We start from the raw sequence: 14,243 nt of genomic DNA on the forward strand, positions 1-14,243 counted from the left end.
TAGAAAAAAAAAAGTAGGAGGAGAAGAAAATGAAAATGATAAAAATGCTTAAATGAAATTGAGTAACAAATTCAAACAATGATTGAAATAAAAAACAATGCTAATTAATTGTTATAAAATTTTTTTCCTATAGAATAGTTTAATTAATTAATTGAAAAAACAGTTTTGTAGCAATGATTTAATTCAATTCTTTGTTATAATTTGTTTTTTGAAAAAAAAAATTAAATAAGATTAAAACATAAACTTACTTATTTTATCATTTATTTTATTTTACATTTCAAAATTCTTCGCACACTTAGAAATTATGAAAAAAGAATTTAAAGGAAAAAAAAACAATCAAACCAAAAACTTTTTTTTTTTTTTTTTTAGTGATAAATATTGTAATGGACAAAATTTTGGGACAAACCAAAATAAAATAATTTTGTTTATAAAATCATTTGTAACTATAACATTTCATGAAGATGAATCATAATAAAATAATTACCTACAAATAATTCCCTCTTTGAAATGACCACAATTACTTAATTAGTTATTTAGTAAATATTAAAGGTATAATAGCAATTATTTTTAACTAAATGAGCTGAGCTCAAAAATACAATTTCACGTCTGAATAAAAAATAAAAATATAAAAGTTTACGTATTGATTTTTTTCTGCTCGGATTTATTAACAATGTGACAGCAAATATTTTAATTAAATGCGAAAAAAAATTTCTCTTTTAAATTTTTTGCTAAATTTTTTAAAAAAACTGAAAAAAACATTTATATGTTTGTTGCTAGGCTAATTTTTGATTTTCTTTAAGCATTAAATCTCGATTGATGTATTATCATCTCATTATTTTAAGTTTTTCTAATTCATTTCATCAACAAAAACACAAACAAAGAGATAAATTTCTAATTTTTCGCTTACTTTGATTTCAATTAGAATCACGTTTGACGTGAAATATACGTGAAATGATGCTGAATGTTTGTTTGGCAGCAAATCAATAATTTTTTTTTGAAAATTTGCATAAAAATTACCAATTTATTAAAAATGCATATATATAAGAATAAATCAGTTCTGTTAATTCATAATTTCAAAATTGAATTCTTTTCATTTAAAATTTATAAATCGGTTGCTTGATTTCTGAGCAAAAAAAACTTTAAAATGTGTAAACCTGATGAGAAACCATTGCCAGATCCTGCTATTGTTGGTGCAATGGAGGTTTGGTAGAATTTTCTTAACTTTAAAATAATCTTACGATATAAATTATTAATAATCAAAATCTTTACTTTTAGTATTACTTAAAGTATTTTAGGCTCTAAAATCTGCTTATGAAAAAAAAGTAATACCATCTGAAAAGCGTTATTTATACAGTGAATTTGATACGCCACCATTACGTGATCAAGAATTTATGGTTTGTTTTCAATTTTGAATTCAAATATTGTTAATATATTTAATGAATAATTTTAGCACAGAGTAAGTAAACAATAAATAAGTTATCATAAATTAATTTACTCGAAAAAAAAACAAAATTTTGGAATAAATTAATTATATTTTGAGAATAAATTTAAAAAAAGAAATGCAAATGTTTCTTTTTAGATATTTCTTATCTTTCTCATTAATTTTATCAAATATTATTATTTTGAAAAAAATTTATTTGTAAAATACAAGTGCTAAATAACATAAATTTTAGGGTAAACTAATAACACTATTACTTGGCCAATATTCTGTGGGTATGAATTTTAGGGTAAGCCAACAATATTATTACTTGGCCAATATTCTGTGGGTAAAACATCAATGATCTCATATCTTTTAAATGGTAATTATCCTGGCGCTGATATTGGGCCAGAACCAACAACTGATATCTTTGCGCACGTCGATTATAGCGAGAAAACACAAACAATATCAGGCATAACATTAGCTTCTGATCCAAATTATCAATTTCAGGTTTATATTTCAGGTCTATGTGTTTCTTTCATAAGTTAAAATTTTTTATCGGTCAGAATAAGACAGATGGATCGTTTTGTTTTAATTGAAAATTTTCGAAATACAAAAAAAAAGTTTGGCACCGTTAGATTGATCATTTGAAATGTTAAGGAAATCGCATCTTATTCAATGTTTTATATAAATAATTAATATTTACGTTAATAAATAAATTTTATTAAAAATATGAGAAAAAAAAATCAATTCCATATTCAATTATTTATTATCAAATATTACTATGAATTTAGAAAAATTATAATATCATTATAAAGTTAGAAAATTTTTAGTCATTGAAAATATTTGGTGATGTATTTCTGAATAAATTAAGAGCTACACGTTTCAATGCACCACTTTTAAAATATATTTCAATCATTGATACACCTGGTATTCTTACCGGTGATAAACAGGTATCATTCTTATCACTACAGCAAGTTATATGCTCCTTTCATCTTCTTTCAAATTAGCAACAGTATTTCGTGCTTTTTTTTTTTACTTAAACTTTACTTCATTTAAATTAAAATTGTAGCAAAGTATTCTAAAGTTTCTTTTATAATTTTTTTTTTTAAAAAAAAAACTTGGATGTCTTTTTTTATCTAATTATTTAACTGACAATGAAAAATTTATAGGTGGAAAATAGAGGCTATGATTTTGCACAAGTTATCAAATTTTTATCAAGCAAAGTTGATTGTATATTTTTGCTATTTGATGCTAATAAACTTGATATTAGCGATGAATATAAACAGGTTTCTAAAAAATCAACATTTTTTTTTGATTTAAAAAAAAATATTTAAACGCATTTAATTGTTTCAAAGTAATAATGAAATAATTTAATTTTTCAAAGTTAGTATATTTCAGATTTTTTTTTTAACATTATAGGTTATTCAAATTTTGGAAGGTAGCGAAGATAAAATTAAGATTATTCTGAATAAAGCTGACTGGGTTAGACCACGTGAATTAGTTCACGTACGTGGTGCACTAATGTGGGCACTTGGAAAAATTATGCGTTGTCCCGAAGTACCAAAAGTAACAAAAGTTTATTTCTTTTTTTTGATTTCAAAGATTTTATCTCTGTATTTTCTATTTTTGGTTTCATTTTTTTTTAAAGAAAAAATTTACTTTATGCTTACAACATAATTTCAAAAATTACTGTTTTTTATTCAAAATTTTGGATATTTAATAAAGTTTAGTTACTTTTATGTCTAAAATGAATTTAATTAATTTTAATTATTTATACTTTTTATATTTCATTCTAATTTTTTGTTTGAAAAGATGAAAATTGAATATTTTTAAGGTTTTTATTGGCTCATTTTGGCCATATTGGTCTAATAAAAATACGCTTTTACGTGATGCAATTAAAGAAGATGTAGCAGCTGTTATTAAAGAAATTGTTGATTTACCAAATTCGTATCATCGGAGACGTGTCAATGACGTAGCAAAACGAGCCAGAAATGTTGGCCTTATAATTATTAAAAATAAATTATCATTAGTAGTGAATAAATTAACATATTTTATTATGATAAGCTTATGATAAGAACACTAAAATATGTTAAACACATTTTTCACGTATTCTTTTTAACGCATTTTTGTCTTTTTACATACTTTTTACGTATTTACACTTTTACAGAATACGTTTTTTCTTTTTAAAGGTACGAATTCATAGTTATGTAATGGATGAAATTATAAGAAGAAAATTATTTTTCACTAAACTTCTAACAACAACCGATACGGAAACGCAACCACATAAATTGCGTAACGTATACAAAGCGTTAGCGACACGTCGACGTATTGTTCTAAATGATTTTCCTGATCCTGAATTATTTCATATTAAAGCTAAAAAAGTAAGCATTTTCTGATAACAACTATTTTTATTTATTTTTTAATTTAAATAAGAATAATAATAAACAATTTTTGGCTCTTATTTATTTATTTTTGATTAGAAATGTGAAAAGATAATTAGAAATAGAAATAAAAAAAACGCAGAATTTTCTATTAAAATAAATTTATTTTATTTTATAGACTAAAGCAAAAGATTGGTCACGAATTGATTATAAATTAGACAAATTACTTAATTCATTTATTGAAAATGACATTTCATCAATTGCAAATGCAGCAATAAATGAGAAAGAATGTGAAGTGAAATTTCGAGTACCAAAGAAAGTACCATTACCTGAGGTTCTACATTTATCTATTAAGCTAATTAAACTGCCTTTTTTTTCTTAAAAAAAAATTATCTTTATTTATTACTATTATTAGCCAAAAAAAAAGAACTTAAACGTAAATAAAATATTTAGAATGTAAAGTTATTTAACAAAGTAATTCTTTAAATGTAGAATCATTTAATAAAGTTATTTAACAAAAGCAAAAAAAAAAAAAAAATTGATAAAGTCAAACAATTATTTCGATCGATTGTAATTCTCATAACTAAGAAGGAATATAGTTCGAATAAATGAAAGATAAATTAAATAATTACATCTATCATTCATTCAATTTAACATTTAATAGAGAGAAATCATAATATGCTATCAAAATTATATTTTATATTTCAATGTATTTTAGTTATAGTTTCATTTCTAGGCTAGTAACTAACAAAATAAGAGCCAAAAATAGCCATAAATTAGGAAGTAAAAATTTAAGTTAAATTAATTAGTGTATGCATTTACAAATGTTTATGCTTTGTTGTTGTTCGATGCATTTTTAGGATTATAATAAATTGGTAAAAAGCAAAAAATTGCCGCAATTTCTTGCTGAAAGTTCACAAAATCAATCATCAAAAGAGGAAAAGAAGCTATCTGAAGGAGAATCAAAAGAAAAAAGTGCTAAAATGCTAAAAGATGAAAAAGTTCGAAGTAAAAGTGAGAAAAATAAAAGTGAAAAAAGCGATGGACGAATTGAAAAACATCAAAAAAAGAAGAAAAACAGAAACGAATTGAATCAAAAATTAAAGCAAAGAAGTGTAAAAAGTGAAAAAAATTGGAAAATTTCTCCAAAAAGTAATAATAAGTATGAAGAGAGTAGCGAAATGAAACGTAAAGGTAAAAGTTAAAAAACAAAAACATTTGAAAAAATGAATATTTATCATTTAGTTAGAATTTAAGTAAGAGAATATAATTTAATTTAGATTAAAATGATGATGCTTAATTGTAAATAATGGTAAATTATTTCGAAGTAATCAAATATAGGTGAATTAGAATTTTGTTGTTAATTTAAAATATTTAAAATAATTCAGATGATGGTACTTCATTACCAAAAGGACAGGAAAGTAATGATGGTGATGATATGATTGATCAAAAAGAAGTGGAAAATGCTTTTACATAATTTTGATTTCGTGATAATAAGTTAATAAAGTTTTTATTCAAATAAATTTCATTTTTAATTTAGCAATTAAAAAGCATTTTTTTTCTGTGACATAAACTTTTATAGCATTGTAATTGTTATTTAGTATAAATAAATTAAAAATTTTCAAGATTTTCTCAAAAAACAATCCCAATTCATTATTAATCAGTTTTTGCTATCATTTCTATTTTCTTTCTTTTTTTTTTTTTTGAAGATTTTCAAAAAGATTTATTCAAATGATATTTGATTAGAAGATCAGAAATCACTAATCTGACCTTTTATTAAAAGATTAAAAAATTTGACCTTTTCTTTTCTCTCTTTTGCAAAATATTTTCGATCTATTGCAATAGCATGGAATAATGTTAAAAATATTAGTAACAGATAATTTATCATTTTAAAATTTAATAGTTGTCCATTCTATTTTGAAGTTTAAAAATTTTGCTTCCATTTATTTCTTCATTAAAACATTTCTTTAAAATATATTTTCATAAATAAATAGTGAAATCATAATTTAATTCTACAACAGGAAATCATCTTCTTGCATTTCGATCAATTCCAATGATTGTTGTTCTTCCTGTAACGATGATTTACTCGCTGTAATTGCTTGAGCAACTTTAGCAAATTGTGATTTCATTGAATTTCTTCTCGAATATTCCATTTCTTTCTTTCTCTGCTAAAAAAGAAAAAAAAAACAAATCAATTTGCAAGTTAAATAAATTTATATTTAATTAATTTTCTACTTGCTTTGTGCAATTAGCATAACAAACAATAACTAAAAGCCTAAAGTATATAAGTATATGCCTTATTAGCATAGTAGGCAATGAGTAAAAGCCTAAAGTGCACCAGTATATGCCTTATTAGCATAGCAGACGATAATTATGCCTTATTAGCATAGTAAACAAAAAAATGTTTAAATGTGTAAAGTATACAATTTACTTACTTACTTACTTACTTACTTACATTATTTATCTTTCCACGTACATCAAAATACTATCAGTAATACTATTAGAAAACATAAATTATTCACTAATTAGTTATTAATTGTTTAAAAAAAAAAAAACTTTGCATACATTTGCTGTTGAATTGGATCTATTTTTTGAATTTAATTGACTTTGATGTGTAAAATTTGATAAAAATTGAAAGCAAACGCGTAGAATGTTTGATATTCCAAATGATGGTACTTCACTACAATGAATTATTAATTATTTATTAAAAATAATAAATTTACAATAAATTGCTATTTTAAATTTATAAAATTTAATTCCGATTAGAAAAACGAAAGAAAGTGCTAAAAGTTAGTTTAAAAACTTCACTAATTTAATTTAAACTTATTTTAAACTTATCTATTCATTATACTACTATTTCTAATAATATAATAAAGAAAGGGAAAGGGAAAGAGAGGGAGAGAGAGACATACATTTATTAGTAATTATTTAGTATTCAAATATAATTTTAGTAAAATTTCAAATTTAATTTTAATATATGCAATGATTACGTTGAATATTGCTCAGTTATATGATTTGATTTAATAAATGTAAATTTTTTTCGCTTTTGATGCCAATGCATTTGCGCACGAGCCATTTTGATACGACGGTTCAGGAGCGTAAATATGACCGGATATGCGGAACAACTGATATACGGTAGTAGATGAATATAATATGATGCTATTACCACTAAAATTTCCATATTTCACATTTGAAAAAAAAAAAAAAAAAAGCTTTAAATAATAATAATTTTAATTTCAACAAAAAAAAAGATGCTAAAAATTTATTGTAAAAAAAATTTTTGTTAGAATAAATGTATTAAACGTTAGTAAGATTATTTTATGATTGATAAATTTGTCAAAAATTATTGCTTGTTGAGTTAACGAACGATCTTTTGGCAAATTTTAACTTACAATTCTATAATCAAATATTATCATTTAAAGTTAAATTGTTACCATTTAAACTAATATCTGATAATAATAATAAAAGAAATAAACTTTCTCAAAAAAAAAAATCTTTTTTAAAACTTTTCTGTTTTTAAAAGTGCGAAGCATTTCAATAAAAAAAAATCACTATAAACCGAAACATTTACAATTTCAAAGAAACAAAAAGATCTTTAAATTTTGCTTCCCGCAAAAGAAAAAAAAAATCATAGTTTTGAATAAAAATTTTAATTTCATCAATTTATTAATCAATAATTATTCTTTTATAAAAAAACTTAATATTTTATATTATTCTATCATAAAACAAACACAATAACAATGAGTTTTATTGATCTACAAAAAATTACTAAAATTTCATTTCATTTTTATAAGTTCTTGTTAACAATTAAACAAAAACAAAGATAGGAATTTAAAAAAAAAAAAAATTAAACTGACCAGTTCGACTCATCCTATTTATAAATTTGTGCGCAAAAATACTCAACCAATAAGGTGACCAACATGACACATACACTGCTGTAAGTACCAATACAGTTGCAATAAGTCGACGTAATGGTGCTGCACTACAACTGTAAATTAAAATTAAAATTATTTTGCATGGCTATTTTGATAATTAAAAAATTTTAATGCATTTTTTTTTCTTCCAATTTTACTAATTTTCTTTTTACATTCATTGAAGTAATTTCACAAAAAAAGAAAAAAGAAAGATTAAAAGTCATCATTGCTTCAGGATAAATGGAATAGAAGTGAAAAAGAAGAAAAAAAAATGTAAACATCTCATTGCTATCAGTGTGCTATTCATTTTAAAATATAAACAAACAAAAAATAAAATAATAAAAAAACTTTAATTCCTTTAGCTCTGACAAAAATCCATAAATATATTTTAAGAATTTAAAAAACAAAAAGCAAAACAACAACAATAGTAAAAGTAACAATAATTCTTAAGATTATAGGTAATAAAAAAAAGTGAAACATACTTGTTAGAGGTAAGTGAACTACCTGCATGTCGTTTTAAAAAAAATGGCACCGAAACATACCAATAAATCATACCACCTAATGGTATAGCATAACTTGCAATGCATGATACAATACCAAAGCCAAGTTCAATTTCTATAATTTTTTAAATTTTTAAATGATTATTATTTATTTTTTAAATGATATTATTTTTTTTTTAATTTTAAATGATTATTATTATTTATTTTTACTTTTTAAATGTTATTATTATTATTATTAAGTGACTATTATTGTTTATTTTAAAACAATTTCCAAATGATCCAAAATATTATTATAAAATGATAATAAATAATAATTATGATAATATCATTAGAATTTATAAACAAAAAAGAAAAAAAAAAAGAGCCAAAAATAAACTGACCAGATGGTGGCATAAAGGTACATTTACGTAATACATTAACTGTCCTTAATGTGATATTAGCATTGAAATAAAGCGTTGACACTTGGCTATATGCAAAAAGTGGCCATAACATTATCATTACAAGTGCCATTGATGCAATTACTTGGGCTATTGCATACTGCAAAAATTTTTATTTAATTTATTTAGTTCAAAATTATTATTTTTTTAAAATTATTTTCCTTTTTTTTTTTGACTTTTGCAAGTTATTTAAAATTATTTTGACATTTCATTTACTTTAATTTATCATTAATTTTTAGCAAAATGTTTGATTTACATTTTGTCATTTATTTTGTTTACAATTTATACTTATTCAATTATTTTTATTTTGCATTTTGCATTAATAATACATTTATATGCTTTATTCATTTACAATTAATTAGCAATTTTTTTTTTTTGCATTAGTATATGTGTTTATTGTTTATTTACTTTATTATTAGCATATAATTTAGGATTTGATGTTTAATTTATACAAATCTTTTAAATCTTAATGCTACAAACTAATTAAGTTAATTTTAATGAATTAAGAAAAAAAGAAGATAGAAAGACGAGAAAGAGAGAGAGAGAAAATTAACAGAATTAGAAAGTGGAAAATTTTTTTTTTCTACAAATCTTTAAGAATTATTACAAAGTATTCTTAGCTTAAATTATTTTTTATACGTTTTTTAAGGAAAGGACAAAACTAATAAAAATTAAAAAAAAATTTAAGTAAAAAAAAAAAAAAACAAAGAAATGTATGAAAAAAATTTATTTCATTTCTAATATTACTATAATAAAAATTTTTTTTTGCAAAAAATTTTTACTAAAAGAAAGTTTAATTTTTTCTAAAAAAAGAAAAGAAAAAATATTTGATGATTTAATAAATTTTTTGTATAAAAAATATATGGATTTAAGAAAAAAATGTCAATAATTTAAAAATATGAAATAACAAATTGAAATTGAAATATTTTTAAATTACTTTTAAACTTGCAGCTACTCGTCGACTTTTTGGATCGAGACATACTGTCACATAGCATGTCCGACTAATTAGTACCACAATTACAGGTGCGACAAATTTATTCATTGCTTCGAAGACAAGGTATGCAACACACGAGAATGTGCTAAATTTCCAAGTACCAACAACTATATCAATTATTAGAAAAAGCATTCCTAAAATTCTTTCATTTCATATTTATGAATTAATTTTTGATTGTAAAAATTAGTTATTGATTAATGATAATAATTGATAATTTTATTGAACAATCATTTTATCAATTATACATTCTCATTCATTTGTAATGATGTGATACATATTCGCCTTAATTACTAATTTAATTTAATCTTTTATTACTAACTTATTAACTTATTTTTTATTATCATTTTTCTATTGACTTATTTATTATTATTAACCCAAAACCATATAATTATTATCAACTCATTTTATTTATTTATAACTTATTTATTATTATTATTAAGCCAAAACTATATATATCATTTTTTATTAACTTATTAATTATTAACCCAAAAAAAGAAAACTTACCAGTCATAATCATTAAATCAGAAATGCATAATGTTATGATATAAAATAAAATACTCTTTGGTACTTTAACAGTTGCAGAAAAAAGTAACGGTGCGACAGTGTAAAGTACCCAAAAGTTAGCAGCAAATCCGATAGCATTAACACCCATATAAGCAAATGCTACCCATCGTCGATAACCCTATAAAAGTTTTTTTTTTTAAGAAAAAAAAAATTATTTCAAATTTTTAAAATTAATTTTACTTATGAAAGTAGAAAGTTTGAATTCGAAAATTTATGCAAAAATGTGCCATTTCTATTATATCTGTAATCAATGAATAAAATATATTATCATTTGTTATCATTAATCATTTAATCAAATTTTTTTGACAATATCACAGCATAAATTTACTATTTATATTTAAATAAAAATATTTAAATTACATTTTATAACTTTTTAAATTTATTTTAAATGAAAATACTGTAATTAAAGATATATCGTGTACATATTGTGAAAATAATTTCAATTACAGAAATAAAATAAATCTATTAAAAAAATTAAAACAAAAAAACAATGAAATAAATTTAACTAACCTGAAATGGTATCGAATATTCCAATTGTTTATAATTAGCAAATTCATCTTCACTCTGAATTATGATTGTCATAATTTTCTCTCTCTCTCTCTCTCTCTCTCCTTTTTTTAAAAATAGGATGACATTATGAAGTGAAGTGCTACTGAAAAAAATATATTATTCATAGTGTAAATTTTTTTATTAAAACAAAATTGATTAAATCAAATTGTTTAAATTTACACTAAGCAACAATAAATATAGTAATAAAAACAAAAACAAAAAAAAAAAAAAAAAAAAAATTAGTAAAATGAAAATGCTCATTTATAATTTTTTAATAAAATAATTTTAAAAAAAAGAGACAAATTGATAAAATATTTTTTAAAATGAAAAATAAATGATTTGCTAACAGAGTGAAGATTTATAAATGCATAAAAGATTTTGTTTCCTTGAAATGATTATTTGAAGGGCGGAAATTAAATATTGAAAGGATTGCGTGATGGCATCAAATTTAATTCTTTTTTTTTTTTCATCCTTGTCAATTTTCATTACAGTTGTGATACTTTCTTTTATTGCAAAACTTACTTAGCATTTTTTTTTCTTTTTTTCTTTTTAAATAAAAAGAGAGGGAGAGGGAGAGAGAGAGAGAAAGGGAAAGAGAGAGATATGAATGCAATGAAAATGGAAATTTTATCATTGCATTTTCGATTAGATATGAAATTTACAAAAAAAAAAAAAAAAAGAAAAAAAAGAAAAAAAAGAAAAAGAAAAAAAAAGGTAAGAAGAAAAGAAAAAAAGAGAAAGGACAAATTTATTGATAAAATAATTTTTTTATTATTTATTTTTTTTTTTTTTTGTTTGTTTGTTTTTTGTAAATTAAACGAATATTTATATTATTAATGAATAAATCATTTCTTTCATTTAATTTCATTTAAAGTTGTGAAAAAAAATGTAACAAAAGTTTATTAACAACAAAAAAAAAAATGTAAACATAAGTTTAAGAAAAAATAACATAATAAACATTGTTAATCAAAGTATTATTATAAAAATAAAATTTAAATATTATTAAGTTTGAAAATCTTTTTTTTTTTTTTTTTTGTTTTATTAAAATATATAATATAATAATTTAACATTAATGAGAGATAAAACGGAAAAGTAAGAATTTTATTCAATAATAGTAAGAATTTTTTTTCAATAATAGTAAGAAAAGTAAGAATAATAGTAAGAAAAGTAAGAATTTTATTCAATAGAATGAATTCAATAAAAATAATTTAATTTTTGAATTTTTATAAGTTTTATATTCCATTTTTAACATTTTGAGATTCTCATAAAAATATGAAAGAGAAAAGGGAAAAAATAACTATTAAATTGTCTTAGAAATAAAATAACTTTTAAAAATGTTAGATAGTGAAATTAATTAGCATAAATTTTTTTCTATAATAAATATGCAATTAGTTTTAGTAATTAGCTTTAGATGAGGAAAAAAGACAGAGGAGAAAAGTAGAGAGAGAGAGAAAAGAGAGAGAGGGAGAGAGAGAATTATAATTCTAATTTGTGAATGTCATGTATTTAATCTATTAGTTTTTGGTTTGGACAAAGTTAAATTTAGTTTTATTTATTTTTTTTCATTTCCTTGCTTGAAATTTTCTAAAAAAAAAGATTCACACTTACTTTAATATTGTTTAGGTTGTTCATTTTTAAAATTTTTTTATCACTAAATAATCTTTTAATTAATAATATTATCAATTTATTAATATAATAATGATTAAAAACTCATAAAATACTTTTTATGTAATATTATTTCAATATTAATTTAATTAGAATAAAACTAATTTTTAAGCATTTGATTTAAAAAAAAAAAAAGAAAATATTTCATTCATACTATTTACTATTCAAAATGGCACATTTTAATTTATCATTTTATTAATAATTAAATTGATAATAAGATTAATATGCTATTTATCCAATAATACTCTAAGAAAAGTAATCGTTTTATTCTTTTCAAAAAAAAAGGAACGAGAAAATTTCAAACTATTTTAAAGGTTAGAAAAAGAAAAAAAAAAAACTAATAATAATTTTAATGTGGTAAAACGACAGAAATGCTAATTCTGAATGCATTAGCTAATAAATTTTATCAGAATTACATTCAATAAAAGGCGATTGCATTGCTTATATTTTATTTATTCTAATCAATTTTTCAGTTTTTCATTTCTTTTTTTTTTTTTGTTTTTTGTTTTGCATCACAAAAATGTGATTACAAAATGCAAACAGTTGAAAAAGAAAAAAATTATTTCAGAAAAAATCAATCATTCATAAAATTATAAAAATTTTTTGGTCGAAATAAAAATTGAAATTTACAAATGAAATTTGTGTTTTTTTTTTTTTTAAAAAATTATTGTAATTTTCACTGCAATTAATGTTTTTTCTTTGTCTATCATTTGAAAAAGTGCTAAATGCTAGAATTTCATTAATTTGCATTGAAAATTGCTTATAACAAAAGAATGAAAAAGTAATCACTGAAATAATCACTAAAAGAGTAATTTTATGCATTGGAAATAATTTTAATTTTGAATAGCAAATTGATATATTCCGATAATTTCAGTGTAAAATTTTTATTTTTGGGTCAAATATTTGATCAAATTTTAGGATTCAAATAATTATGGATGAGAAAAATGATTGAATATAATACAATGTTAATTTTTTTGTTAATTTTATTTCTACAAAAATAATAAATTATTCGTTTTTTCTTTTCTTAAAAGATTTATTATCAAATTAGGGTAAATATATGAAATTTTTGCTTCAAAAAAGTATGCACAATAAAGATATGATTAATGATAAATAAAATTTTTTTTTTTCTATAATTTCATAAAATTTGATATTAACTCGTAAAATAAAATTTCATCCATTTTATTCTTATTCCAGTAAAAAAAAATCAATTAATCATTTGAAAATCTAATAACTTTATAAGAACTTAAATGACATTGAATATACACATATACTAATAAAATTCAAATTTTATACTGAAAATGAAGTTGATATATTAAAATAAATCATAACTTTTGTCATCATCATTTATCAGTAACAAATTTCTATTTCCAATATTTTATAACATTTTCAAAAGGTTAACATTTCAAGAATAATTCAAATTAAACTACAATTGAGATAGAATTGAAATTCATTTATGAAAAACGGCCAATTATTTTATATAAAAAAATGCTTATTAGTTCCTCGTTTCTTCTCCTTTTTTTTTTTTTTTTGAATAAGTAATTTTCAATAACTCATATTTCACTTCAATAATTTTCAATAAGCAGTAAAATTTATTGCATACTATTGCCAAGTTAACTTAGCAATAGATTTCTTTTATCAATCTTTGATCGTTTCATATCATATCATATCATTGACATTTTAAATTTTCATTCTCATAATACTAAAATTTTAAATTTATACATATATTGATCAAATTTGACTGTACAATTAATTGTACTAAATTGCAAAAAAGAAAAAAATAAAATTTAAAAAAAAATTAATGAGTTAATTAATTTATATT

At 21.2% G+C, this 14,243-nt stretch overlaps 2 protein-coding genes across 3 annotated transcripts; one reads left to right on the forward strand and one right to left on the reverse strand.

Moving 5' to 3' along the window:
* Positions 1–1,144: 1,144 nt before the first annotated feature.
* On the forward strand, positions 1,145–5,278 carry Bm8399 (Uncharacterized protein; the record flags this gene model as incomplete). The annotated part of the gene is made up of 11 exons (XM_043076464.1): positions 1,145–1,201; positions 1,296–1,394; positions 1,727–1,927; positions 2,251–2,370; positions 2,590–2,706; positions 2,840–2,986; positions 3,255–3,413; positions 3,610–3,801; positions 3,980–4,135; positions 4,662–4,995; positions 5,190–5,278. The coding sequence occupies 11 exons, from the start codon at positions 1,145–1,147 to the stop codon at positions 5,276–5,278; spliced, it is 1,671 nt and encodes a 556-aa protein (XP_042932398.1).
* Positions 5,279–5,813: 535 nt separating this feature from the next.
* Positions 5,814–10,792, reverse strand: Bma-npr-29 (Uncharacterized protein; the record flags this gene model as incomplete). 2 transcript variants are annotated; one of them, XM_043076465.1, is made up of 9 exons in its annotated part: positions 5,814–5,969; positions 6,367–6,481; positions 6,792–6,969; positions 7,659–7,789; positions 8,198–8,330; positions 8,596–8,752; positions 9,590–9,780; positions 10,151–10,328; positions 10,721–10,792. In XM_043076465.1, the coding sequence occupies 9 exons, from the start codon at positions 10,790–10,792 to the stop codon at positions 5,814–5,816; spliced, it is 1,311 nt and encodes a 436-aa protein (XP_042932399.1). The 2 variants fall into 2 exon arrangements, with proteins under 2 accessions (XP_042932399.1, XP_042932400.1); XM_043076466.1 differs by lacking the exon at positions 10,721–10,792 and having other exon boundaries at positions 10,151–10,298.
* Positions 10,793–14,243: the final 3,451 nt, after the last annotated feature.

The sequence above is a fragment of the Brugia malayi genome, assembly GCF_000002995.4.
Source record: "Brugia malayi strain FR3 genome assembly, contig: Bm_v4_Chr1_scaffold_001, whole genome shotgun sequence".
Classification (NCBI taxonomy): domain Eukaryota; kingdom Metazoa; phylum Nematoda; class Chromadorea; order Rhabditida; family Onchocercidae; genus Brugia; species Brugia malayi.